General features: G+C 45.7%; 1 protein-coding gene across 3 annotated transcripts in view; it reads right to left on the bottom strand.

Moving 5' to 3' along the window:
• Positions 1 to 869: 869 nt before the first annotated feature.
• Rnf216 (ring finger protein 216) overlaps positions 870 to 27,188 on the bottom strand; it is a 111,540-nt gene continuing 85,221 nt past the window's right edge. For all 3 annotated transcript variants that reach the window (XM_048436829.3, XM_048436831.3, XM_048436830.3), the window contains exons 15-17: positions 21,277 to 21,499; positions 3,474 to 3,543; positions 870 to 2,920 (exon numbers count right to left, since the gene is read on the bottom strand). In XM_048436829.3, the coding sequence (XP_048292786.3) occupies positions 2,604 to 2,920; positions 3,474 to 3,543; positions 21,277 to 21,499 (610 nt within the window). In that variant the 3' untranslated portion in view covers positions 870 to 2,603. The remainder of the gene's footprint in view (positions 2,921 to 3,473; positions 3,544 to 21,276; positions 21,500 to 27,188) is intronic.

Here is a 27,188-nt window from a genome sequence, read left to right as displayed (position 1 = left end):
CCACAGCGTCTTCCTGAAGTGTTTTGTTGTCTGGGGAGTGAGCTGGTTGGAGGGTTCCTGTCCATTTAGTCAGCCAGGCCAGAAACTCCCATGCCAGATTCAGGGCTGTTCTCTTGTCCCTGTCAGCTGGATGAGGTTAGGCCAGGATCTGGATGTTGGGGAATATTATTTTAAAGTGTGTTACTTTTATTTATACTGTGGAACATTTATTTAATGATGTAAAGATGTGTTTGTTTATGCTACATTTAACTCTGTAAAGCTATGATTCTCTGCCCCATGGTCTAATAAAGAGATGAATGGTCAATAGTGAGGCAGGACCAAGGATAGGCGGGGCTGGCAGGCAGAGAGTATAAAAAGGAGAAACAAGGAGAGGGGGACATCAGGGGCCAGCCACCTAGCCACCCACGGAGTAAGGAAGAAAGACAAACGCCCAGAGACAAAAGGTAGATGGGTTAAGAAAAACTGGCAAGAAACAAGCCAAGATAAGGCCAGGTGTTTAAAGAAAAAAATACGTATCCTTGTGTGATTTATCTGGGACTTGGGTGGGTGGGCACACCAAAGAGCCAAAAAGCCAAGAATAAAACGTCACCCATTTGAGGGCTACTCTAATGACACACTGGGAGCATCTGGAGAAGTATCCTCTAAGGACTTCCTGTGCTTTTCAAGGAGGTTCTCTGGTAAAACAACTTCTAACATTCTGTGCCGTGGTTGGGACTGGGTTTCTTCCTGGCAGGTGAAAGGAGCACTTCTCCCTGCCCCACGCTGCTGCATCAGGAGTTCCACACCCGTCACTGGGGAAGCCAGTGGCACTTGGTGCTTGTCTGCACTTGAGGGCTGCTTGGAATCCGTGATTGGAGTGGGACAAAGAGTAGAGCTCACAAACGTTTATTTACATGAAATTCAAGTTACATATGATACAGTCTTTTTACACAGTAGTTTAAACAGACATAGTTTCTCTATTTTTACTACCAAAAAGGTAAAGAAAAACATTTAGCCATCTACTTCATTTTTTTAATTTTTTTTTTTATATATAAAGTGAGATCATGCACTTTTCTCTTCTGAAATATTTTGCTAAGTGCAAATACTAGATTCTCTCCAGTTTTAAGGCAAATACACTGGGAGTGGCTAGGCAGTTTCTCAGACCAGGAAGCAGCCTCAGTCCCAGAGGTTAAGGTGCCAGCTGCCTTGGCGCTCCCTGCTGGCACACAGGTTCTAGGAGGACCACTAAGGACGAGATGCCTTGATGGAGATAGGCAATGGCAGCCTTCTTTGCAGCCATGTGTGGCCACAGACAGACTGTTTTTCAAAGGACATGACCCTGGCTTCACCTCTCTGAGGGCCAAGGTTTGGGTGGCACCTGTTCTTCCAGCAACCCCAGAAACTGCCAGGCTCCTCACCTGGTCTCTTGGTGGATAATGTGATAGTACTAGGTAGAACCAGAACTGGGTGCCCAGTCCAGCGCCTCATGAGGCCTTGGAGGGCAGTGCTTGAAGTAACCACCCACACGTGGGGCCCCTGGAGAAGTGCAGGGAACACAAATACACTAATAGTTAAGGTACTTGGAGGATCCTGTCATGCAGCACGTGGCCCGTCTTTCCAAGGCACTGTCATTCAGACTAGTAGCACTGTTCAGGTGACCCACAGCAGGGCTCCCGAGTCACCGCTGTGTGTGCCCCACCCACACTCAGGTGACCATGGGTACCTCAAGGAATCTTTCCCCCTTCCAAGTCTGTACACTTTGAACGTGGAGCACCCCACAGCAATGGGAGGACAAGGATAGTCAATACAACGGAGAAAATATCTGCTGCCAGTCCTGCTCTGCAAACAGTCTGGACAGGAGGGGACACAGGCAGCGGGAACATTCTCTGACTTCAGGGAAGGCAGTCGCTCTCATCCTGGAGTGGGGTGGAGGGGTTCTGCCCCAGGGAAACCCAGAAACACCTTAGAGGAGATGCTGCTCATACCAGGTTGGTGACAAGTGACATTTCCCCCAGAAAAGGGGCAGTCCAGGAATAAGTGACAGTTTTGCAAAATAGCCTTTTTTGTCTGATGTCAAGTGTTAGAATGAGGCTCTCAGCAATTGCCAGCCCTGGGGAAATACTTTCAACTTGACTTTTCAAGGGTGGGGACAAACTTGAGTAGCCCACAAACAACTTCAGCTCAAACTACGTGAACAGGAGCAACTGCTTTGATAACAGAACAAAACTTGCGCCATAGAGGTGTCTTGGAGGCCCTTGAACCTGAGTGGGCCTTGGGCAACAAGGAAAGAGAGCCCTGGCCTGGGGATGTGGGCCACTTCCCTTAGGCTTTCAATTGTCTGTTGGGGAGGGAATGTGGCAAGTGAATAAGGGGCCCTCTTCATGGTCAGAGCCATTGTACCGGCTGCAAAGATGACACAACCAGAGAGCTGCCGAAACACTGGCCCAGTGACAGTCAGCACCCAAAGGGTATCGGACCTGAAGGGTCAGTGAACCTTGCAAAGAAAAGAGCAAGAGGACACGAGCCCACCCTCAAGAGGAAGGGAAGCAAAGACTCCGCGCCTATTAAGAAGGTGAGACTGGGTCTTCCTGCAGACTCAATGTGGCTGGACAGGGCTTTAAGTGTCAGAAACGATGCCGTGGCTGGGGGCCAAAGTGCATGGGCAGATTGTGCTCCAGGGGCACATGCACGTGGCCAAACTCATAGTTGACACGCACGTTGGGCAGAGGGGGAACATAGGGTGCGGGTACAGGACCCATGTTAATGGGGAAGTTGTTGAACACAGGCCGCACAGGTGGCAGGGGGAAGGGTGGGTGCACAAAGGCGTAGGGTGGCATCTGTGGGTGCAGGTTCTGTGGGACAGGCCGTGGCAGGGCTTCCACACGCTGTACTTTTTCAGCTGGCTTCTCCAGTGGGGGTCCAATGCGTTTGAAGGTGTTCTCTGAAAGAAAGGTGGGATTCAGAGGAAGCAAACACAGACAAAACCAGATCCAATACACTTCTGCTTGTGACTAGAGCTACGCAAGCCACTTATGACCCAGGGCTTAGAAGCCTATAGGGACAGCCCAACAGAGGAGGGCTACTTCTGACCCTCAGTATACTTTCCTCTGGGCCCAGAAATAGTGGCTCTCAAGAGTAGGCTGACATCAAATTCAAGACAAAAGACACCCACTGCCTGTCAGAACAATATGCCAAAGGCAGGCAAATCTACACTTTCCCAGTGGTCACCCCTATACCCCACAGAGGGCATATGTCGTTTGTCTAGCTTGGAACAGCCCATGTGAGATGTCCCTTCACAGCCCAGGAACTTGCCGTCATCTCAGTAAACCTCTACTGTGGTGAGGCAGTCTCCTTAGGCTTCTATTTGCCTCCAGAGCTCAGACTCATTCTTGGGAGTATCCCATCATGAGGACATGGTTTGAGCAGTAACTCCCGAGGGACAGTCTTCACCCCCTGTCCTACCCAGTCCCATCTGTGCCTGAGAAAACACTTGCCTCCATTCTTTCTTTTCTGTTCTTCTTCAGCCTCCTTTTGGATTTCTTCAATCAGCTTTTCGTCATCTTCCTAGAATAAAATCAACATCAAGGGTGAGCCTGCATGGCCCTCACAGTAGGGCCATGGGTGGGGCAGAGGGCGCTGGCTCCTTATAGCACTTTCCCATCTCACACATCCTCTTCCTTCACCAGCTGGTTAGCTCCCCTGGCTGGGGGCTGTTGAATGGGGTCCATGCCAGAAAGGTGATTGCTTGGGCTCCCAGTGAACTACATGAAGGCAGAGGGCAGATGATTTGAAACATTTCTGATCTCCACGGTGCATCTCTGGGGACAGCAGGTCTTTGGACCCACCTCTCTGAACATAGGCAGCCTGCTAAGTGGACGCTGCCTGGGGTGCCTGGTGGTGTCCCTGCAGCAGAGGTTGGCCTCAGAGGGGCAGAAAGGAAAGAAGAGGGCAGTAAGAAAGCAAGTCGACCCTTGTTGGGAAAGTAACTAGAGGCACCCTGCAACTGTTGAGTGGCTAGGTTCGTGCCATGTGCTCAGAAGGAGAGCTGGACTTTTGTCAGAACCAAGACCCATGCTTGCTTCATGCCAGGGGCTAGGGTCATTCCATTCTTGAGCAGCCTGCAAAGTGTCTCTCTGGTTTATAGTGGGACCAAAAGACTTCACTGTTTTGAAAACCCTCACCAAGGGCTGGGCGTGGTGGCGCACCTTTTAATCTCTGCCCTTGGAAGGCGGGGGCAGGAAGATCTCTGTGAGTTTGAGGCCAGCCTGGTCTCTAGAGAGTTCTAGCGAGGGCTGCATAGGGAGATGGTCTCTAAAGAAACCAGAACAAAACCCACCAAGATGGTGAGCATCTTTTCTGGCCGGCTGGAGGTCTCAAGGGGTAGTGGCCCATCAGAAGTAGGGCACAGTGCTACAGCAGACTTTGACAAATCAACAGAACTTATTGAGAACAAATGAAAGAGTTTGCTAAGAGTTATAACCAGCCAAATTTAGTGCATGCCTGGGATCCTAGCACTAGGAAAGCAGAGGCAGGAATGTGGTGAGTTCTAGGCTGGTCTGGGTTAACCAGTGAGAAACTAACCAAAACTGAGTGTGGTGCTGCATGCCTGTAATTCCAGTACTTGGATGGTGGAAGCAAGGTCAGGAATTTAAGGTTACCCTTGGTTACATAGTGAGTTCAAGGCCATCTTGGGCTTGTCTCAAAAAACCAACTTGAGGGGTGAGGCAAGTTTCAATGAGGTAAGACTTGGAAATATGATTCTCTGCAGGACCAAGTCACCAGCCTATCTTTGACAATGCTGGTTTTCTTTCTTTTGTGTATGTGGTGTGTGTGCCTGCTATGACACCTGTGTGGAGGTCAGAGGACAGTTGGCAGAAGTTGGCTCTCTCCTTCTATCATGCATGTCCTTGGGTCTCGCATGATCTTGCTGGCTCTTGTGATCCAAGGCCTGGTACTTGCTGGCTCTTGTGAGACAAGGCCTGGTACTTGTGATCCTCTTGCCTCAGTCACCTGAGTGCTGTGCCATTAGGGTCCTCAGGTTGATCCAATGATACCCAAGAAGCATTCTGAGATGAAAAAGGCTACAGTAGAGCCAGAAAGTGACGAAGATCACAGTCCCAGACTTCTTGCTGGAGAAGTACGTGTGTGCCACCTACTCTGCAGGTGACTTAGGTCACAGCCAAGCAGTAATCAATGACCTCATCACATGGCTATCATGTCCCCCAAGTCATGAATTCCATCAGACAGATGTGTACTGCACGCTGCTCTGTTGATACGCTACCCTTAAGCCCACTGCTGAACTTCAGACCTAGAAGACAGAGCCACCCGGATGGCATGTGTCACTACGCAGCATATTCCCTCGCCTAGACAAAGGACTTCAGTGAGCTGTTGGAGCAGGATGTGTGGCAATCTGGGTAATACCAGTGAACGCTCACATTCTCCAGGTCTCAGTTGCCACTGCCAAATAACAGACTTTACTGAAATGATCCAAATTAAATTAAATTTACCATCATATGGAAAAAACTTTTTTTGGGGGGGCGTGGGGAGGCGGGAGGGAGTTCCAAGACAGGGTTTCTTCCGTGTAACATCTCTGGCTAGTCCTGAAACTCACTTTGTAGACCAAGATGGCCTCGAACTCAGAGATCCACCTGCCCCTGCCTTCCAAGTGTTGGGATTAAAAACAAAACAAAAACAAATAAACAAAAGATTTCTCCACCACTGCCTAATGGCATGGGGAAATTTATTTATTTTGCTTTTCGAGACAAGGTTTCTCTGTGGATCCCTATCCCTGGCTGTCCTAAAGCCAGCTCTGTAGACCAGGTTGGCCTTGAACTCACTGAGATTCACCTGCATCTGCTTCCCACACACTATGATTAAAGCTGTGTGCGACCACTGCCCAGCTGCCATGAATTCTAATTAATAGCCCAGTGAGCCAACAGATGTAGTCACATCTGGCCAGGATTTCTGATCCTGGGAGGAAAAGGGACAAAAGTTCAGTTTCCAACAAGCATTTCAGAAACTGTAAAATAATGCCCAAGTCCACTGTCTGGGAGGAGTACTGTAGGCCCATACACATCTCCCTGGTGACACATAAAATTCTCTATATGAAAACCCAAGGTTGCTGGGTGGTGGTGGTGAACGCTTTTAATCCCAGTACTAAGGAGGGAGATCTCTGAGTTTGAGGCTAGCCTGACCTACAGAGTGTTTCAGGACAGCCAGGGCTACACAGACAAACCCTGTCTTGAAAAAAAAATCCATTATCTGCTGGCTAGAAGAGGTGCTCTTTTTTCCACTCTGGAGTCAGTGGCAGGCCTCTGAAGGAAGATTAACAAACCAAAGTGACAGAAACAACTGGGAGGCTGAACAGGGTTCTCTGCCATGGGCTAAGTGGCCCAGTCAAGTTCCTACCAGTTGAGTCTCAGGCACTGCTCTGTAAAAGAGGCTGGTGCAGGGATCAAATAGGACAATACATGTAAAGGACGTAGTACAAAGCCAAGAGCTCATTCAGAAGGTGGGAGAGTATTGTGGGAAATGATGGTACACAGACTTTAGAAACATAAAATAATTCTTCATTATGTTTCAGTGGGTTTCAAAGAATTGTTTTAATTTTATTATTATTTTTAAAATTTATTTTTATTTCATGTGCATTGGTGTTCTGCATGCACATGTATCTGTGTGAGAGTGTTAGCGCCTCTGGATCTGGAGTTACAGTCAATTATGAGCTGCCATGTGGGTGTTGGGAATTGAATCCAGGTCCTCTGGAAGATCAGCCAGGGCTCTAAGTCATCTCTAGCTCTCAGTGGCTTTATTTTATTCTATTTTTCCTGAGACAAGGTCTTACTTTGTAAGCCCCGACTGGTCTTACATGCATGGCAATTCACCCACTTCAACCCGAGTGTTGAGACAGTGTAAGCATGAGCTCTGTGTAGCTGTACGGTTTGAGCAGGGTTTCCTGACTGATACTACCATAAATGTCAGCACTGTGTCATTACATCTCATCCCTGAACACCTAAATGTAATGCTGCGTGTACTTCCTAGGGAGACAGCTAACGCCTAAGAAGGAACATAGAAATCACACATTCTGGGCTAGAGAGTTGGCTGAGCAGTTAAGAACAACCAGTTGAGAGGACCTGGATTTAGTTCCCAGCACCTACATGGCAGCTCACAACTGTCTATAACTCCAGTCCTAGGGTACCCGATACCTTTACACAGGTGCACATAAAATAAACTAAATAAAAAAAAAAAGAAAAAAGAAAAAAGAAAAAAAAAAGAAAGAAAAGAAACTACACATTCCAAGCTGGATGCCAGTGGAGCACAGCTTTAATATTAGCACTGGGGAGGCAGAATCTCCCCAGTCAAACTGGTCTACAGAGTGAGTTCCAGACAACTAGAACTATACAGAAAAACCCTTGAAAAACAACAAAGACCAAAGACCAGGAAATCACACATTCCAAGTCTGGTGCGATGGTACATGTCTATAAACCCAACACTCAAGAAATGGAGGCAGGATGATCACAGAGTTCAGAGTCATCTTCAGCTACATAACAAATCTGAGACCAACCTTGGCCACATGACACCTGCTTAAAAAAAAAAGTCCAAGAACCCTCATTCATTCTAACTCCCTTAGAGTACAAAACTGAGGTCCAGAGAAAGTGACTTGTTCATACTTAGCTGGGTGGAAGTGGATTAGGGAAAATTTCCTCCTTTGTTTTGCTTGTCAATAGAAGGTTTCTCTGTGTAGCGTTGGCTGTCCTGGAACTTGCTCTGTAGACCAGGCTGGACTTGAACCTAGAGATCCGTCTGCCTTTGTCTCCCAAGGAGTGGGATTAAAAGTGTAGGCCACCATAGTCTGGCAAGAATGCCGTTCTCCCCCAGTGTCACTCAAAGAGTTTTCTTGAAGAAAATATAGTTATAGAATGCTGAAAGTCCCTTTGTCCTTCCTTTAGTTGTGAACCAGTACCTACGCACTGTGCACTGCCATGAAAGGCGAGGACAGAAGCAGTGTGATCCTACAGGACAACCCCACACCTCAGTCCTGAGCACAGTCTAGCTGGCTCTTCACCATGTACTTTCTGCTACAAAATTTCAGAACAGTGAAAATTAGATGCCTCTGTCTCAGTTTTAACTAGCAAGAATAATATAGCTAGCCTTCCAGATTCATTAATTTAACCAATTATGGGTGGAAAATATTTGGGAGAAAAAATAGCATCTGTTGAAAACAAGGCAGAGCCAGAACATTAGCACCTCTGATTTGGAGGTCATGGTTCTTCTGGTCAATGGCTTATGGTCTGAGTTCTACACACAATTTTTATAATGTCACAGAGGATGGCTGGAAAATAGGAGACACAAGAACTTTTCTTTTTAGATAACAGGTTCTAGGCTGCTTCTGACATTATGAGGACACCTGCATGTTGATGCCTGTCTCATCACCTCCAGCCTCCTGTGGCAATCCAGACTAATCCAGTTTGAGTGCCTTCCCCCTTCATCTGCACATCAGGGGCCAGTGGGGTGAGCCAAGCTTTCTTTCGTTTTTTAAAAAATATTTATTTATACATATGAGTGCTCTATCTGCATGTATGCCAGTATGACAGAATAGAGCATCAGATAGAAGAGGGTACCAGATCTCATTATAGATGGTTGTGATCCATCATGTGGTTGCTGGGAATTGAACTCAGGACCTCCGAAGGAGTAGGCAGTGCTCTTAAGCACTGAGCCATCTCTCCAGCCCGCGCCAAGCTTTCTAGACAAAACCCCAGCTTGTCACTCAAGAGGCCTTTCTGAGCCAGGAAACAGCCATTCCACAGCCTTTCCTCCCACTCCTCCCTTTGTTTTGATCATTCCCTGATGTGCCCAAGTACCCACAAGACTATTGCCCCAGTATGTAAGTCTGGAGATGCCTTTAGTGCCTATGTCACTGAAATGATGGGGCTCAGCTCTGATCTATGATGAGTCATGAATAAACTGCTGGTCAGACAGTTCATACCTTATCTATGAGCTGGGCATGGGGCATAGACCTGTGGTCCTACCCTTAGACGGAGGAGGGTCTGTGAGTTCCAGGACAGTCTGGGTGATTTAGCTAGGGTCCCTTTTCAAAACAAAACAAAACAAAACAAAACTATGAGAAAAAACAAAAACAAACAACTCTGAGCAAATATCGTACCAGTGGGCTTTAAAGGAATTTATCTTTTTTAAAAAGAGAGAGAAGAGGCCACACACTGCCAGTATGTGTACTTTGGTCACTTTGTATTTCACTGAGTGGCGGTCCTTACCCAGCAGATCCCCTTCAGTTTACATTACCTCAAGCTGATGCAGGCTGGACCGACACAAAATTTTTATCTAACACCTACTTTATCACAGTCAAAGAAAAACCAGTAATGTTAAAAAGAATGAAGGAAAGCTGGGGTTTAGGGTTGATTCTGACCCTTTAGTCTATAAATGGGGCAATAGAGGCTCTATGGAGACATTCCAGGCCACCTGAGTGAGGGACACTGAGGAAGGGTTTGCTGTGGGGCTTATGGAAATGGGAACAAAAGGAGGAAGGAGGATGACAGGCTAGTCCTCCAGCTCTTTTGGCTGAGTCACCTACAGGAAGCTGGAGCCTGCCTGCACAGCCACAGGGTAAGTAGTGGATATGACTAGAACACCTACAACTTCAGGGCTCCACACCAGGTTTGGGACCTAGCCCTAACACCACTCTCCACCCAGGTAGAGGCATCTTCAATTGAGAAATTATGTCCAACAGACCCACCACAGGCAACTCTGTGGGAAATTTAAGAATTCCTAACTACGCTGGACAGTGTTGGCACACACCTTTAATCCCAGCACTCGGAGGCAGGAGGATCTCCGTGAGTTCGAGGCCAATGTGGTCTACAGAGCGAGTTGCAAGACAGCCAGAACTGTTTCACAGAGAAACCCTGTCTTAAAAAACAAACAAAACAGAACAGAAAACAAACAAAGAATTCCTAATTACTCCAGAGAAAAGTAAGGCAAGTTAGAGGTCTACTTCATGCAAGCTCTGTCTTGCTCTGAACAGATGCTATTTCCCCTGTTCCCAAATACTTTCAGTTCATAGTTGGCTGAATTATTGACTCTAGAGGACCAAGGTACTCGTATTAGTATACACAGGTTGGAGATGGTAGTTTAGTGGTTAAGCGCACAAACTACTTTATAGAGGAGCTGAGTTTGGTTCACAGCACCCACAGTGGAAGTAGAGGCTCACAACCACCTATAACTTCAGATCCATTGTATCTAATGTCTCTGTACTGTGGGCACATACACACACACACATACACACACACATAAAAATAATAAAAGAGGGCTGGAGAGATGGCTCAGTGACTTAAAAGCACTAGCTGCTGTTATAGAGGACTTATTCCTAGTATCAACATGGTGGCTTACACATCTGTAACTCTGGTTCTAGATGATCCAATGCTCTGATCTCAGTGGACAGCAAACACACATGTTTTTTATACATGCAGATAAAACAGTAACACACAGAAAGCTAAAAAAAAAAAATCAGGACAAGGTGGTGTATGCCTTTAATTGAAGGCAGAGGCAGTTGGATCTCTGAGTTCCAAGCCAGTCTGCTATATATAGCAAGTTTCAGGTCAGCCAGGGGGCTATACAGTAAAACCCCACCATAAGAAATCTTTAAAATAGTATCATCTGAGCTGGGCGGTGGTGGCGCACACCTTTAATCCCAGCACTTGGGAGGCAGAGGCAAGGGACTTGGTGACTCTGATCTTGGTTGGCAACCTAACACTCTTGGGAAGAAGGAACCTCATCTAAGGAATTCCTTCCATCAGATTGACCTGTGGGCATGTCTGCTTTTTACCTTTTTTAAGAATAGACTCATTGTGTGATATTGGCCAGCCTGGAACTCAACTATGTAGACCAGACTGGCATTAAAATCATAGAGATCCACTTGTCTCTGCTCCCAAGTACTGGGATTAAAACATGTACTACTGTACCCAGCAAATAATATATGATTTTTTTTTTTTTTTTTGGTTTTTCGAGACAGGGTTACTCTGTGGCTTTGGAGCCTATCCTGTAGACCAGGCTGGCCTCGAACTCACAGAGATCCGCCTGCCTCTGCCTCCTGAGTGTTGGATTCAAGGTGTGCACCACCACCACCCAGTCATTTTGGTATATTTTCTATGATTTTTTTTCTGACTCCACTTTAATTCTTGAGATTTCACACTGGAAGGCTGGCCTGTGCCTGTCACCCATGGCTCATGTTCACATAGGGACTGGCAGGGTACACTAAGGGCACTGACGCTGGAGATCCAGAGACATCCTGGGAGTTAGTCTAAGTGACAGTTGTAGTGGGGACAGGGCAGGAGGCCTAGACTTACAGACTCCAGGCAGTGCTTCTATAGGACCTCAAGCTCTCTTGAGCTCTACCCCCACCTGCCTGTCTTGGCCAGGGGAAACTGTGGGTAGAATCCTGCAGGGTTCTCTCCTAGCCATCCCTGGGCCCTAGCTGTAAAAGAATGCTACAGGTCTGAATGAGTTTCTCTTTGTATCCTTAGTTGACTCATCCCAGTCTTTGGGGGTGGGGCAGGTACTTACTTTAAGCACATCTACACAGTTCCTTTCTAAAGAGCAGGGCCAGCTGCTAGGAAGTGGGTGAACACTGGTCTGTGTTGACACTGTCCCAAGACAAACAAGGTCTCAGAGGAAAGGGAGTGAGGCTATACCAGGCTGACATGGACGTGGATCATGAAGTGCCTCTGTGACACTACACCTAATCTTAAGAAGCAAGGCCTACGGTCACCTGAACTGGGTGAGAATGAAGTATGTCAAGCACCCCACAGTGGGACAGCACATCCAGCTGCAGGGTCAGGACAAAAGATGAAGGTGTAATGTGGAGCCTCACCCAGCAGATTCCTGGAAGAGTGTTTTCAGTAAGGACAAGGAGGGTGGGAGAGATTTTATTTTCCATCCTTGAAATTTTTGAGCTCAGCAGGACTCAGAAGGCCCTGGCAAAACTTGTTTCTCATTCAAGGCTATAAGGCGGGTAGGTGGGGATGGGAGTTGGGCACAGAGTTTGAGGGAAAAAGCAGGGGCCCAGCTGTTCTAGACACTCACAGGAAGTGAGGTAAAAATTACCAGAGAAGTTTTCATTGAGAGGGGAAATGCAAAGACCTTTGCTTGTCCCTCAAGCACAAGTGCCACAGCTGTTCACAAAGTGGGGTTTGGACAAAGAAACTGCAGAAGAGAAACTACAAGTAGTGGAGCGGAGACAGAGGTTGTCTTTGCAGGTCAGCTACTAACAGCCGCCACAGGCCACAGCTTGTGGGGTCCAAGATGGATGCCCGAGTACTTGGCAGAGAGCTGTTCCTGCTAAGACCTTCCAAGACTTGATGAACCCAAATCCCAATCTTATTTTTCATTACTGGCTTGTCTGCTGGGTAGGATCATATGACCACAGGAGACTTGATTTAGTTTTCTCTCTTAGAAAAGTGACAGGCAAGCCTGCCGCTGCCCAACACCAGCCCCTTCCCTCCATGATTCTGGACATGTGTGGTCACAGCTGTTGTTAATAAACTTTCAAGGATTTTGTGAAAGGCTTCTAAAGGGCTAGAGATTTAGTTTCAAATTATTCCCAGCTCAGTTGTGGGACTGGCTGAACAACAGCAGCCCCTAGCCCCCACCCCCAGCTGTCTTCCTACAACAGCAAAAGTGGTGGTGGTGGAGGGGGAAACCCAGCTGAGGGAGGCGCATGCTGTGCAGAAGGAAATGGACAATGTGCTGGGGAGGAGCAAAGATTACACAGGCTCTAGCTCCAGCAGCCATCTTCTTAGTCACAGAAGCCAGACATTCAAACGCCACTGAGGGGAGGTGGGTGTGTATGCCTGTGGGTGCGCGCGTGTAGGCGCGGCACCTTCTCCACAGGTTCTGAAGAGAAGGAAGGTGTCAAGTTCTGACTCCAGGCAGGGTCAGGTGTTGAGGCTCTGTTGAAGATGATATGCAGGGGCACTCACTAGACTGCTGCCTACCCTGACAGTCCTTTAGTGATCAGTACCCCACCAAGGTGCTGAGCACGGCTTCTCCTGCCACCTGCAGCTTCTTCAGCTGGGAAGGAGATCACCAAGTCCCCAACCTCTACAAGGCCTGCCTGGTTCGCAGGACTGAGACCCTGTAGACACCTCTAGGCCATCTCCTGCTTTTGTGCACTAATGGGCAGAAGACCTGGGCTTTCACTCTAGTCTTACCAAGTCCAGGATGCTGGACAGTTTTCCTAATATGCAAAAGTTGGAAATCAGTGCTCCTCCCTGCCATCTGTCAAAATCCCACCTAACACTTGCAAAGCAGAGTGCTGTGTACTGTGAGGAAGTTTCACAGACACTTCAAACAATGACACCCACTTTCCTCGCCCTCCTCTTTGCGTTTTCTTCTAGAAACACTGGGATTGAAGACAGTGACTACGAATAAAAGCCAAGGCCAGCTATTGGAACTGGTGACTGCAAGCATTTTTTGTTTTATTTTCAGACAGTCTCTCTCTCTATTATGTAGCCCCAGATGTCCTGGAACTTGCTATGTAGACCAGGCTGGCCTGAACTCTGCATCTCAAGTGTCTGAATTAAAGGCCTGTACCACCATGGATAGCTAGCTAGAAGGTTTTGAAACTGGGGTTCAAGAGGGACAAGGAGGTTAATTGTTTTTGGGTAAGAGATTGTTTTAATGCTATAGATGAAGACATGCAACAACATGGTGAGGGTTCTGAGAGATGAGGTTCATTTATTATAATGAAGTTCTCTTGCATTTTAGAGGAAGGGAGAGGTTTATAACATGTGATTGATGGGTAGTTCATAGCACATGCTTACAGTCAGACTATCTGACTGTAGGCCAAAGAGGATGAACTGGGAGGGATTCTTAAGTCTAGGGCCTGTATGTAAAACCAGGCACGAGAGAGCAGGAATGTTAAACAACAACAAAAAAAACAAAACAAACGAACACAAAACAAAAAACCAGGTTAATATAGTTGGGCATAGTGGTGTATGCAAGTCTGTGGGAAATTAAGAATTCCTAATTATGCCGGGCATTGGTGGTGCACACCTTTAATCCCAGAGGTAGGTGATTTTTGTGAGTTTGAGGTCAGCCTGTTCTACACAGCAAGTTCCAGGTCAGGACTACAAAAACAAAACAAACAAACAAATAGGTGTGGCCCTCGCTAACAGTGACCATTGATAAGAAGCTCACATTTCCCCCCCCATGAGGCAAGGATTCCCCCAAGCCCAGGCTGCCTTTGAACTCACTACATAGCCAAGGACAACTTTGAACTCATCTCTTTTGTTTCCATCTCCCAAGTCCTGTGATTGATGATAGGTGTGCACCACCACGCTCAGTTCTGGGAGAATAGAACACATGGTTTCATACATGCTAGGTAAGTACGCTATCAAACAACCTACATCCCAAGTATCCCTTTCATTTTTGTAGAAGATAAAATTTAAAAGCTAAGGGAAAATGATGAGGGGCTGGAGAAATGGCCCAGTGATTCAGAGTGCTTACTGCTCTTGTAGAATACTGGGGTTTAGTTCCCAGTACCCACATGGCATTCTTGTGACCCTCCTGTAACTCCAGCACAGGAGATCTGACCAGGATGGTGGTGGTGGTGAGCAGGAGAGAATCTCCTTGCTAGGTCTCTATCTTTTCAGTCCTCTCAAATCTACTTCTACAGCCTTTACTATTCCTGAGGCTCCTTGTTCTGTCTCTGAAGAGCCATTAGAACCAGGGTCTCTAAGATGCTGTAGCCACTCAGGGGAGAAGGTAGCCTGGGGACAAGAAACCTGAGCACAGGTGACCTGGGTAGGGTACTGACCACAATCTCCAGCAGGTTTCACCAGTGACACTGGGACAAGACAGGTGTCTTAATGCATCACTACAGCACATCCACGGTGGTAGCTAAACATCTTGATAATCTCACTACCAGTCTTGTACCCTGATGGCCAGGTGCTGTGGCATTCCCTATGAGCTGGCAGGAAGGTTTTAGTGTTTTTTCAGAACAGGCTCCAAACATATATTCAAAGAAGTCTGGTGTGATGGCTCGCACCTGTCATCCCAGCACTCGGGGAGATAAAGCAGTAGGCAAGCCAAATGAATCCTGTCTCAAAACAAACCCCAAAATAAAAACAAAGAAGAGCTCAGGATGTAGCTCAGTGGTAAAGTGCTAGCTTGGAGGGTCTTAGACCTTGGGGTCTATTGCTAGCACTATAACACACACACCACAGAATAAAAGCCTTAAACCCAAACCTAAGACAAACCCTGACTGTTTGTTTTTTGGGTCTTTCTGAGACAGTCTTACTTTGTAGGGAGAGTAGTAGCTATTCCTGGCTCTTAAGATATCTGCCTGTCTATCTACCTATTTTTTTTTTTTTTGAGAAATGGTCTTACCCCCGGCCAGTCTCAAGTTCTGTCCTGGGATTAAAGATATATAATGCCACGTCAAGTGTTTAACAATAATTATTTATTTTCTTTGGCTTTTGGGGGTGGGTGGGTGGGTGGTACTTTAAACTAAACCCAGGGCCTCCCATATGCTAGGTAACCACTGAGCTATCCTCCCTGCTTACTTATGTTTATGCCATCGATTCCCCCCATTCTAGTGCACAGCCTGCCAAGCAATGCTCTTGTGAACACAGCTCTAATTAGGTACAGCTTCCTGGTGTTGTCTGCCTCATTCTTTGCTATGTGCGGACAAGTAGAATTCAACCCTGGGATTTAGTCCTGTTCTGCACAATTTTCCACTGCAGAGCAACACCTGTCCCTCCCCTTCCCTCCCCTCTTTTGGGCAACACTCTACACTGTCCACTGTACCACATCGCTCCTGTTTTCCCTTCTTCCTAAAGAAGGCAGTTTGCTTCATGACTTGTTTCTGGCATACCCAGGTATTTGTGGTAGCAAACAAAGACAACTACTATTTGCCATCTGAGCCCTTAGCACAGAGTCCTTTCAGGCTCCTAAGCCACCTCTAGTTATTAAGGGCTCAAACTTTTTTTCACCCCAAGCTGTGCAGGAACAATTCCCCCGCTGACAATGCAAGCTTCTTCCTGGCCTGCTAGTTAATGAAGCAGAGGCTGGGAGTAGGACAGTGTAATCTTTGTCTCAGGCGATTCTGAAAGGCTTTGTGTTCTCAGGACTCAGCAGATGCTGGGTTGGAATTCAATCCGTATCCTGGTGAGAATCAAGGAAACCAGGCTGATCCCTGGTTTGATGAGAATGGGACAAGTAGAACAAAATCTCCACTATGATCCAGAGGAAATCAGGGGGACTGCTATTTGCCTGACCTTCTTTTCAAACTTTGAGTGACCACAGAACTTTCCTCAGCCTACAAGATGGCAATTCAAGAAAACAGGGAAAAATACCTACTATGGCAGACAGAAAAGGTGCAAAACAGCATTTCATGTAGGGGAAGAGGAGGCATGGAGGAATAAGCAGCTGCTGAACTCCCAACCTTGTGTGGCAATGCCCACTGTGCTGTTTCTATAGATGAAGTATAGCTATAGAAAGAGCCCCAGATTAGGAGTAAGACTCCATTTCCTCCTGAGCCTCTAGAGATGCAAGCTAGAGAGGTGGTTGCAGCAGTCAGCGAAATGACCAGGCCTAACTCAAGGGACTCCTAAGCATCTCAAGTGTACCACTTTCCTTGTAGGCTGCCTCTCCACAACCAGCAATTTGGGAAGATTATACTTTCTACCCACAAAACCTCTTTGTTTCACAGACCCCCTTGGAGAAAGAGGACAAGATGGCTGGAGGTTTCACTGACTTGTGTCATGACCTGCATGACCAGGTAAGTGTTGAGATTGGTCCCTCAACTTAGCACTGGCACAATGAGCGGCAGGAGCCTGCCCACAGCAGAGCATTACTGATGTAGGCATGCCTGGCCCTCAGAGCGTCACTGCTTTACCACTGTGGTGGCTCTGGAGGTGGTATGATTTTTTTTCCTCCTCTAACATGTATTTAAGTCAATCTCCAAGATCATTCTATCCATGGCTACCAGAGTAACCAACTAGTGACCTGGCTCCTTCTTGTGATATGAATGCTGTACATTTCCACATCAAAGGTAGAAAGCGGTCTTTGCTTTGGGTGATAGAATCCTGCCTGGAACATGGTTTTCAGATAATTGGGTAAATATAATTTCTACAACCAGAAGATTCTACACCAAGGCACAGATTTTCAGCTCTGGGAGCTGGAAGTCATGGCAACTCTAAGCAGCCTCATGTGACCAGCAACAAATGCCAAGGTGAATAGCAGTCCCTGAAATAGGCCATACCCTTTCCATGCTGGTTCTGCAGTCCTTAGTCCTGGTTGCCGGCTGGCCCTATGGTCTGTGGTCCCAGTTATTCATAACTCTTTTTCCTTTCTTTTCTTTTTTTTTTTTTTTTTTTGAGACAGGGTTTCCCTGTAGCTTTGGAACCTGTTCTGGAACTTGCTTTGTAGAACAGGCTGGCCTTGAACTCACAGGGAGCTGCTTGTCTCTGCCACCCAAATGTTGAGAATGAACACAAATGCCACCTCTGCCAAGCCCATACAACTTTTTCTACATTTCTTTTCCATATTTGGAGAAAACTGCTATGCATATGGCATTTTTGTATTATTCTAATCTGAGCATATATAAAATGACATGTCTTGGTTTCAGCTATTAAAAAAAATGTGGTTCTAGGGGCTGGAGAGATGGCTCAGTGGTTAAGAGCATTGGCTGCTCTTCCAGAGGACCTGGATTCAATTCCCAGCACCCACATGGCAGTTCATAACTGCCTGTAACTTCAGTTTCAGGTGATATGACACCTTCACACAGACATACATGCAAGCAAATGAGTACACATGAAATAAAAATAAATTAATTAAGATGTGTTTCTAAATGTACAATCTTTTACTACAGAGCAGTTTTGTATACCTTTCTTAACTGGTCATTAACACATTAGTTGATACACATTCAAATTTCTGCTCTTGTTGGGAACATGCATGTGGCCATAATACCAGTTCCTTGGAAGGCTTAAGCAGGAGGATTGCAAGTGATTGATTAAGGCCACACAGGCAGCACAGTGAGAACCCATGAAAACAACAAACCCCTTTTGTACAATGCTGCCCCCACTCTGGCTATGTTACTTCAGTGTGCATGCTGCCACCTTCCCAATCCCTCAACAACACGGCTCCTACAAAAGGAAGCAAACTTTGACAAGTAATATGCCATCTCCATGTTCTAGATGATCAGGGTGTCAGTACCATAACCCCAACAGGTCGTGGATAGGCAGGAAGCTGGCAGCTTTGTATGAGCTTCTCTGTTTCCTGTAACTTTTCACTTTCTTATCCATCTCTTCCAGCAGGAGTCAACTGAGTTGACTCACAGCAGAACATTTGTCTCTGCCACAGTAAGGGGAGATTGGGTCCATCCTGATCTAAAATACAAGCAAAGTTCCTATCTCTGTTGCTACTGAGGGCACAGGATTAAGATTCTGCTAATGGAACCAAAGCAGAGGTGACAAGAGGTAGAGTCTATCGAGAAGCATAACATTCTTGAGTTAGACAGGTAGAAGGAGAGAGCCTTTTACCTCACCCTCCTGAGTACTAGAACGCCATAGATACCTGTTTTTATTTTTTCCTTTTGAGACAGGGGTCACCTGTTGTAAATTTAAAAAGCAGTGCAAGAGAGAATGATGCGATGCGATAGAGCTCAGGTAGAGGGGTTTTGTATTGGGGAAAAGTGAAGGGGAGACCGGCCTCTGTAAACGGGGGGGGGGGGGGGGGGCAGAGAGAGAGAGAGAGAGACACACACAGAGAAAGGGAATGTAGGCAGAAGGTACTCTTACTGGCTGCAGCTGAGAATGTATCATGTCAAGACCTCAAGGGCAGGCCAGTACTGATGTCTGAATACTAATATCCCCCCCCCTCGCTCCCTCCTGACAGGGTTTCTATGTGTAACAGCTTTGATTGTCCTGGAACTTCATATGTAGACCAGGCTGGCCTCGAACTTGGAGATCTGTCTCTATCTCTGCCTCTGGAGTGTTGGGATTAAAGGTGGGCACCCACCATGTCCGGCGGACAGTATCTTTTTTTAAAAAAATTATTTTTTTCATACAATACATTCTGACCAAGGTTTTCCTCCCTCTACTTCTCCCAGTTGCTCCTCCCCACACCTCCTCCCCCATCCACCGCTCCTCCATTTCCCTTCAGAAAAGAGAAGGTTTCCCAGTGATCTCAAACAAATACGGCCTAACAAGATGCAGTAACAAGAGGCAAAAACCCTTATATCAACACAAGGTAACCCAGGAAAAAGAGGGTGCTCTATCCCTCACCCCTCCTTTTTTTTTAAAAAAAAATCTATTTTATGTGTATGGGTGTTTTGCCTGTATGTCTGTCTGTGTACCACGTGTGCAGTATCCTCTCAAGCCAGGGAGGGTATAGGAACCTCTAGAGCTAGAGTTACAGGAGGTTATGAGTCAACAAGTAGGTGCTGGGTATGAAACATGGGTCTTCCATAAGAATGGCTCTTAACTGCAGAGCCATCTCTCCAGCCTCCTGTTGATAGACAGGTTTGGTTTCATATAGCCTAGGAGGGCCTGAAACCTGTATGTAGTTAAGATGACTTAGAATTTCTGATTTCCTTTTACTTTACCAGTGACTGGAGAGTAGGTGTTCAACAACACTCCAGGTTTCTGTGGCGCCAGGGATGAAATCCAGGGTTTCATGCATACCACGCAAGCACCCTAACAACTGATATTCATCCCCACCATAAAGAAAAATATTCTTCTAATGCTACTATTTCTTAAAAAGATTTTATATGTATGATTGTTTTATGCCCGTAAATCATGACGGTCATTAAGATTATCAGATCTCTTAAAACTAGAGCCAGGGATTTGCTACTATGTGGATACTGAACTTAGGTTCTTTGCAAAAACAACAAGTACTCTTAACTGCTGACCCATTTCTTCAGTCCCCTATTTTATTATTCTTTTGTGGTATTGGATTTTGAACACAGGACCTCTTGCATGCTAGGCAAGTACTCTAACAACAACATTATTATTATTAGTTTGTTTTTGAGACAGGGTTTCTCTTTGTAGCCCTGACAGTCCTGGAACTAGTTCTGTAGATCAGGCTGTCCTTGAACTCAGAGAGTGCTGGCATTAAAGGTGTACACTACCACAGCCCAGCATAACATTATTTTTTAAAGTTTATATCCAGAACGAAGCTGGGCGGGAGGGTTGAGGGGGTGTTAGTATTCAGGCATCTGCACTGGCCTGCCCTTGGGGTTCTGACAGGCTACACCCTCAGCTGTATCCACTAAGAGCACCTCCTGTGCACATTCACTGTGTTCCCTTTTAAAAGGACCCTGCCCACCCCCCATCTCTGCTTTCTTCTTCTGCTGCTCCTATCCCCAGAGAGGCAGATGTCCTTGCTCCCCTTCCCCCCTTTTACACTCCCTTTCCCCTAATAAAAACTCCTCCACATAAACTGTGTTGCATGTTGTTTTTCTCTAGTTTGTTGCTTTTTAAAATTACAACGGGGGGGGGGGTTTGATGCCTTTAATCCCAGCACTCAGGAAGCAGAGGCAGGAGAATCTCCATGTTTAAGGCCAGCCTGGTCCATACAGTGAGTTCCATGACAGTCAGGGCTACAAAGAGAAAGCTTGCCTCAAAAGAAAAAAACAAAAATGCTGCTAATATTAAGCAATCCTTCCTTGTGTTTCTACAAGATACTGTATTCTAGACTTATAACACATTTATTTGGTTTTTAGATTTTTGGGATAGGGTCCCAAATCCCCCTACATAGCCTTAAACTTGTAATCCTCCTGCCTCATCCTCTGAATGCTGGAATTACAAGTGTGGGGTCATGTTTCTCTGTGACAGTCCTGAGAACTCTGCAGCACTCTTTCTAGTGAAAGCTGTGGGGCTTTGGTGGCAGTATTGTTTTGCTGGTAACACTCCATCGCTCTGCACAATGCTTCAGAGGTAAGAGAAAATGTTTATTTCCCAGAGGACTGAAGAATTTGCCCACAAGACTTTTTATTTTTTTAAAAAGATGGAGTCCACATTCTGTTGCTCGGTTGATCTCAGTGAGTCTCCTACCTCAACCTTCTGAGAACATCTACAAAGCATGCCCACCACACCCATCACCCATCATATTTTGTGATGAGCATTTTTTGATGACATTCTCAGTTTTTCCTATGGTTACTGGTCTATGTAATCTCTTGTATGTTTCCATGAGTCAGAACCTGTTACATATAAACAAAAGTTTTCATTACAGATATGTGTGGCTGTTTTCCCATATATGGAACTGGGCTCTCACGCATCTACTTACAGTGGGGTCGGTCCAGAGGGAGCACCTGGAACATTCCTGGCAAGGGGCTCCTGGAGAACGAGGATGCTGGCAGAAATGGTCATAGCCATTGATAGAAACTCGACAGAGGTAGCACATCTGGGCACCACAGCGGCAAGACATGCGGTTGCAGCCTTCGGATTTGATGAGGCCAGTTCCACACTTGTGGCATTTTCTAATGCGAGCAGCAGTCATTTTTTCTTCACTGAGAAAAGAAAAAAACAACTGGGTTGGCAGGGAAGGTGAATGAAAAATAGTATGATCATTAATATTATTTTTTCCACATGTAATGGTATTTGAGGCTTTTGGTGACATTTAAATAGTGAAAAGGACCTATGTTTTGGAGTCTAAGTACCAGGTTAAAGTTTACCAACTATATTACCTTGGGTAAATTTCCCAACTGCCAGGAGACTCAGTTTCCTCCCTTCTAAATTAGGAAAACATAACATTCTAATGTTGTTTTTGGAATCCAAATAACATTTAAAATCATTAGGCATAATGCCTGGCACTTAACATTTAGAAAAATGACTTCACAATTCTAGGAATCCTATAGGCTGACAACGGGGAGAAGAAACTCAGCTTTTTCCTAAATCAAATTTTATACATACAAAGCTAGTACCTAAAAACTGGGCGCCCAGGGCTGGAGAGATGGTTCAAAGGTTAAGAACAATGACTACTCTTCTAGAGATCCTGAGTTCAGTTCCCAGCAACCACCTGGTGGCTCACAACCATCTGTAATGAGATCTGGTACCCTCTCTTCTGGAGTGCAGACATACATGCAGACAGAACACTGTATACATAATAAATAAATCTTTAAAAAAAAAAAGACAGGGGAGGGAAACCTTATACAACCTGGGCCTTTGAACACTTGGCCTGAGAATGAGCAATCCTTTGGCCAGTCTATTACTTCCCTATTGAAAGAGCACACATCCCAAGTCAAAAGCTCATGCTCTCAAAGTGCGATTGTTCCTAGAACCATCTGAACTGATAAGGGCACACTAACTTTTTGCCAGGGACTTGTTGTGTTGGTATTTTGTAGTGCTGCTCCCAATTATAAACCAACATTTCCACCTTTCTCTGTTACACCAAGGGCCTTCAAAAGGCAGAGAGAAGGGCAAGATCAAAACAAGTTTGCAACTGAGACAGGGTGGCCAGCTACAAGATGAACCAGTGAGGGAGTTTAGCAGGATGTGCTGTAATCTAGAGGTAAGTCTAGGCAGGAAGTGCTTCCACTGCACTACAGATACTTAAATACTGCTGCAATTTCCTCCTTAGACACCAGATCACTATCTAAAAATAGCCAAATGTACCAGAAAACTGGCTGCTACTTATTTAGGTACAATCTTTCTGTGGCCTGAAATGAAGAAAGCAGAACTTTAGTGTGGAAAGAATTTACACCCAGTTCAAGTTACAGAACAATAAGTGAATTCTAAATTTTGTTGAATAGGGAGAACAAGCTTTATTGTTATTATTATTATTTATTATTATTATTATTTGGAATCAAGGTCTCACTGTGCCTTGGCTGGCCTGGAGCTCACCACATAGATTAGGCTGGCCTCAAATTCACAAAGCCTGTCTCTCTGCCTCCTGTATTAGGATTAAGAGTGTGTCCAAGAGATCAGGTTTAAGGTTACTTCATTACTACTGCCAAATGAGAGGAGTACATGAGTTAATGAGTTGCTCAGTTTATTTACTGAGCAACTGTGAAGACACTTGTCAGTGTTGCTCAGTAAGACTCAAGGTTTTGCTGGGCAGTGGTGGTGCACACCTTCAATCCTAGCATTTGGGAGGCAGAGGCAGGTGGATCTCTGAGTTCAAGGTACCCTGGTCTACAAAGCAAGTTCCAGGAGAGAAAATTCGTGTTGAAAATCCAAAACAAGAACAAACACAAACAAACCAGAAAGGGCAAGAATGGGCCCACACCAAAAAGGACTGCCACTATGAGAATGTATTGTTGCAGGGAACTGAGAAGCCATAGCTGCTTCCTTTGTTGGAGTGATCCGGCAACAAGACTGTAAACTAGGCAGGAAAGAGTCCCACAGGATGTGCTTCCAGAAGCAGGACAGGAAGAGAAGTCTAAGCTGAGGCTGGCTATGTCTGCTGACCTAATGTTCAACAGGAAGACTCAGAGACATCCTCTGTGCAGCCACTGACATCCCATGATTCTGGCACTACTTGTGCTTCATTACCCAAGGATAATGGGAAGTAATCTTAGGGGGCTTCCTTCTCTCTGTTCTCTCTATACCTCCCCTGCCCCTGCTAAATCTTACTATGCAGTCATGGCTGGTCCATAACTTACTATGTAGACAAGGCCGACTTGAAACCTCTTTAAGTGTTGGGATTATAAATTCATGTCACAACTAGCTAATTTAAAAAAAAATTAGGGGTTGGATAGCTCAGTTGGTTAAAGTGTTTGCTGTATACAAGCATAACTTGAATTGAGATTCTCAGCACCCATGTAAAAGGCGGGTGTCTCAGTCCAGTACTGGAGAGGCAGAGACAGGAAGATCCCTAGGGTTTGCTGGCTAACTAGTCTTGTTCAGATGATAAGTTCGAGGTTCAATGAAAAACCTTGTCTCAAAAAATAAGGCTAAATGCTGGTGAGATGGCTTAGTGGGTGGGGGCAATTGCCACCAGTCCTGGGACCCACATAATAGAGGGAGAGAATGACTCCTGAATGTTGTCCTCTGATCTCCACAAGCCATGAGTGTGTACACTTTTTCTTCTCTCTCTCTCTTATTAAGAGACAGGGTCTTAGCCAGGTGGTAGCACACACCTTTAATCCTAGCACTTGAGAGGCATTGGCATAGGCACAGGTAGGCAGATCTCTGAGTTCGAGGATAACATGCTCTACAAAGTGAATTCCAGGACTATACAGAGAAGCCTTGTTTTGAAAAGCCACAGGACAGTCAGGGTCTTGCCTGGGCAGTGGTGGCAAATGCCTTTAATCCTAGCACTTGGGAGGCAGAGGCAGGCGGGATCTCTGTAAGTTTGACAGCCTAGTCTACAGAGCGAGTTCGAGGACAGCTAGGACTACATAGAGAAACCCTGTTCCCATAAACAAACAACCCCCCAAACAAAAACAACCAAAAACAAAAACAACAACAACAATAAAAACAGACAAAAGAGACAGACAGGGTCTCATTGAACTCCTGATCCCCCAGTTTTGACAGCCTAAGTGCTGGGATTACAGGCACGTACCATTGTAACCAGTTTTATGAGGCGCTGGGAATTCAACTCAGGGCTTTGTGTATATAAGGTAAACCCCGTTACAAACTGAGCTAACTTTTAGCACTCTCGGATTCTTTTTTTCTCCGCCAAGACAGGCTTTCTCTATTGAACAGTCCTGACTGTCCTGGGACTCACTCTGTAGCCAATGTTGGCCTCGAACTCAGAGATATATCTGCCTGCCTCTGCCTCTGCCTCCCAAGTGTTGGGACTAAAGGCATGCGCCATCACCACCCAACCTCTGATTCATTCTTTTGCTCAAATCTGTTATTACATTTTTTTCATACTTTTTCACTGGAACTGGTACGTTCTGTTCATGGCTTCTTTTAACTCTCTGTTGATGACAATAGATTTTAAGGATATGTATTCAATGTTTCCTCCTGCAAATTGGTCACACTTCCCTAGTTTCTTTGAATGCCCTGTAAATTATTGATGAAAATTGGGTGTTTTTGATACTGTAAGTGGAAATTGCAAATCAGACTGCTTCTTGCAGGCTTGGCAGTAATGAGGCTTTTTAAAGCTGTTTCATAAGCATTGTATTTTCTATTGTGTGGGGTTATGATTAGGGATCAGTGCTAGAACGGAGAGATATTTTTAAGCTTCAAAGCCAAACACACAAGAGTCTTTCCTAGTCCATTCTGGTCTTCAGCTCACTGTATAATATGGATTACTTGAAATTCTATTATAGAACACTGTCCTCTGCCATGCATGGTGATGCACACCTTTAAACCCAGCACTCGGAAGGCAGAGGAGGCTGATGTATATAGAAAAGCTCCAGGAAATTCAGGGCTGTAGGGAGAGATACTGCCAAAGAAAGCTATCCTCTGAGCATAACAGCCCTCACCATTTTCATCTGAGTAGCTGTGACTACCCACAGAGGATGCTAACCTGAGATTTCAGCTACTCCTTCCTCTAGTCTCTAATCGCTATGTATTATCTTCCTCTAATCTCTATGTAATTCTGCCCAAAGTCTTGGGAGGTGTAAGAGTATACAAGAACCAGGTGTGGTGGCACATGTCTTTAATTCTAGCACTGGGGAGGTAGAAGCAAGAGGATCTCTGTGACTTTAAGGCTAGCCATAGTGAGACCTTGACTTAAAAAGAGAAAAAGCATATAGAGGATGGGAGCCTAACTGAAGGGGTGAACGTCATCTACACAGCTGCAGGAAGTTGTTTCTCAGGTGGGATGGCTGTTTTGGGATTACCTGTGCTCTATAAGCAAGTCCAATAAATTTGTTCCCCAAGCTGGTTCTTTCTAGGGTGAGTAGACGCTTATTTCCATCTCCCCAGGAAAAGTTCACATGACAACTTATTTATTCTGTCTGTCTGTCTCTTGGTTTTTTGAGACAGGATTTCTTTGTAGGTTTGGAGGCTGTCCTGGAACTAGCTCTTGTAGACCAGGCTGGCCTTGAACTCACAGAGATCCACTGGCCTCTGCCTCCCGAGTGCTGGGATTAAAGGTGTGCACCACCACTTGAGACCATTTGTCTGTGTGGTCCTAGCTGGATCTAGTAGAACAAGCTACCCTGGAACTCACTGAGATCCTCCAGCTTCTGCCTCCTGAGTGCTGGGATTAACAGTATGCACCACCAGACAACTTCTGTCCCTGCTGTCCCATCTTCCGAATGCTGGAACTGTGGGGGTAGGCCACCATGCTTGGCTCTCCTACCCTATTTTTTTTGTTAAAGCTACTTGCCATGTAGCCATCAACTCCAAGATGTCTAGGCCTAACACTTGTTGTTTAGGAGCATCTGATGATGGGCCAGGTGGACACTAAGTAGCTCAGCTCCTTTGTGAAATTTTCTCACTAAAGTCATCTGACAGTGATACTCTCAGACCTGACTCTAGAGGACATACATGGAGGGAACAAGTTTGACAAGACCATGAAAAAGCAGACAGTGAGAGACGGTATTCTGTAGGCCGACCGTTTTTGTTAGAAGTCACAAACACATAAGCTATGCCAGCACTTGGGAGGCAGGTATAGAAGGACCATAAGTCTTGAGTCAGCTGGGCTGTGTGGTGACCACCCACCACATTAGAGGCAAAGCTTCTAGCTCATGAAACTTTAAGAGAAACAATTACATCCAAAGCCTAATGTAAATCAGGCAAATGTTCTGCACCTAGCCTTCTACAGCTTTGCTTTCTGTGCATGGTTATATTTTTGAAACAAGGTGTTTGCTGTAGAATAATCTTTGTACACTACGAATATGTATTACTCTCACTGGCCTATAGCCGGGCAGGAGGAGGTTAGGTGTGAAAACCAGACTAAGAGGATGCTGGGACAAAGAAGGGCAGAGTTAGGAGTCACTAGCTAGATGTAGAGGGAGCAGAAGATGCTAAACAAGGTGCTGCCACATGGCAGAGTAAATAGGAATATGGGTTAACTTAAAATGTAAGAGTTAGCTAGTAACTAGTCTGAGCCATCTGCCGAGAATTTAATTAATATAGGCCTCAGAGTGGTTATTTGGGAATAGGCGGCTGGGACAGAAACACCTTTTTATAGGTCTTACTCAGTAACCCAGTGTAGATTCTTTCTGTCTTAGCCTCTTAAGTGCTAGGATTATAGGCCAGTGCCACCATACCCAGCTCAGAATAGTGCCTTGCCAGGGTATCCAGATAGAGCATTACCTCACAGTATTTCTCTGTGTACATCCTGAGCTTTCTTAT

This window comes from Myodes glareolus, chromosome 2 (assembly GCF_982192425.1).
Source record: "Myodes glareolus chromosome 2, mMyoGla1.1, whole genome shotgun sequence".
In the NCBI taxonomy this organism is placed as follows: Eukaryota; Metazoa; Chordata; class Mammalia; order Rodentia; family Cricetidae; genus Myodes; species Myodes glareolus.
Note: the sequence above shows the minus strand (reverse complement) of the source record. Positions and strands in the feature narration are given on the sequence as shown.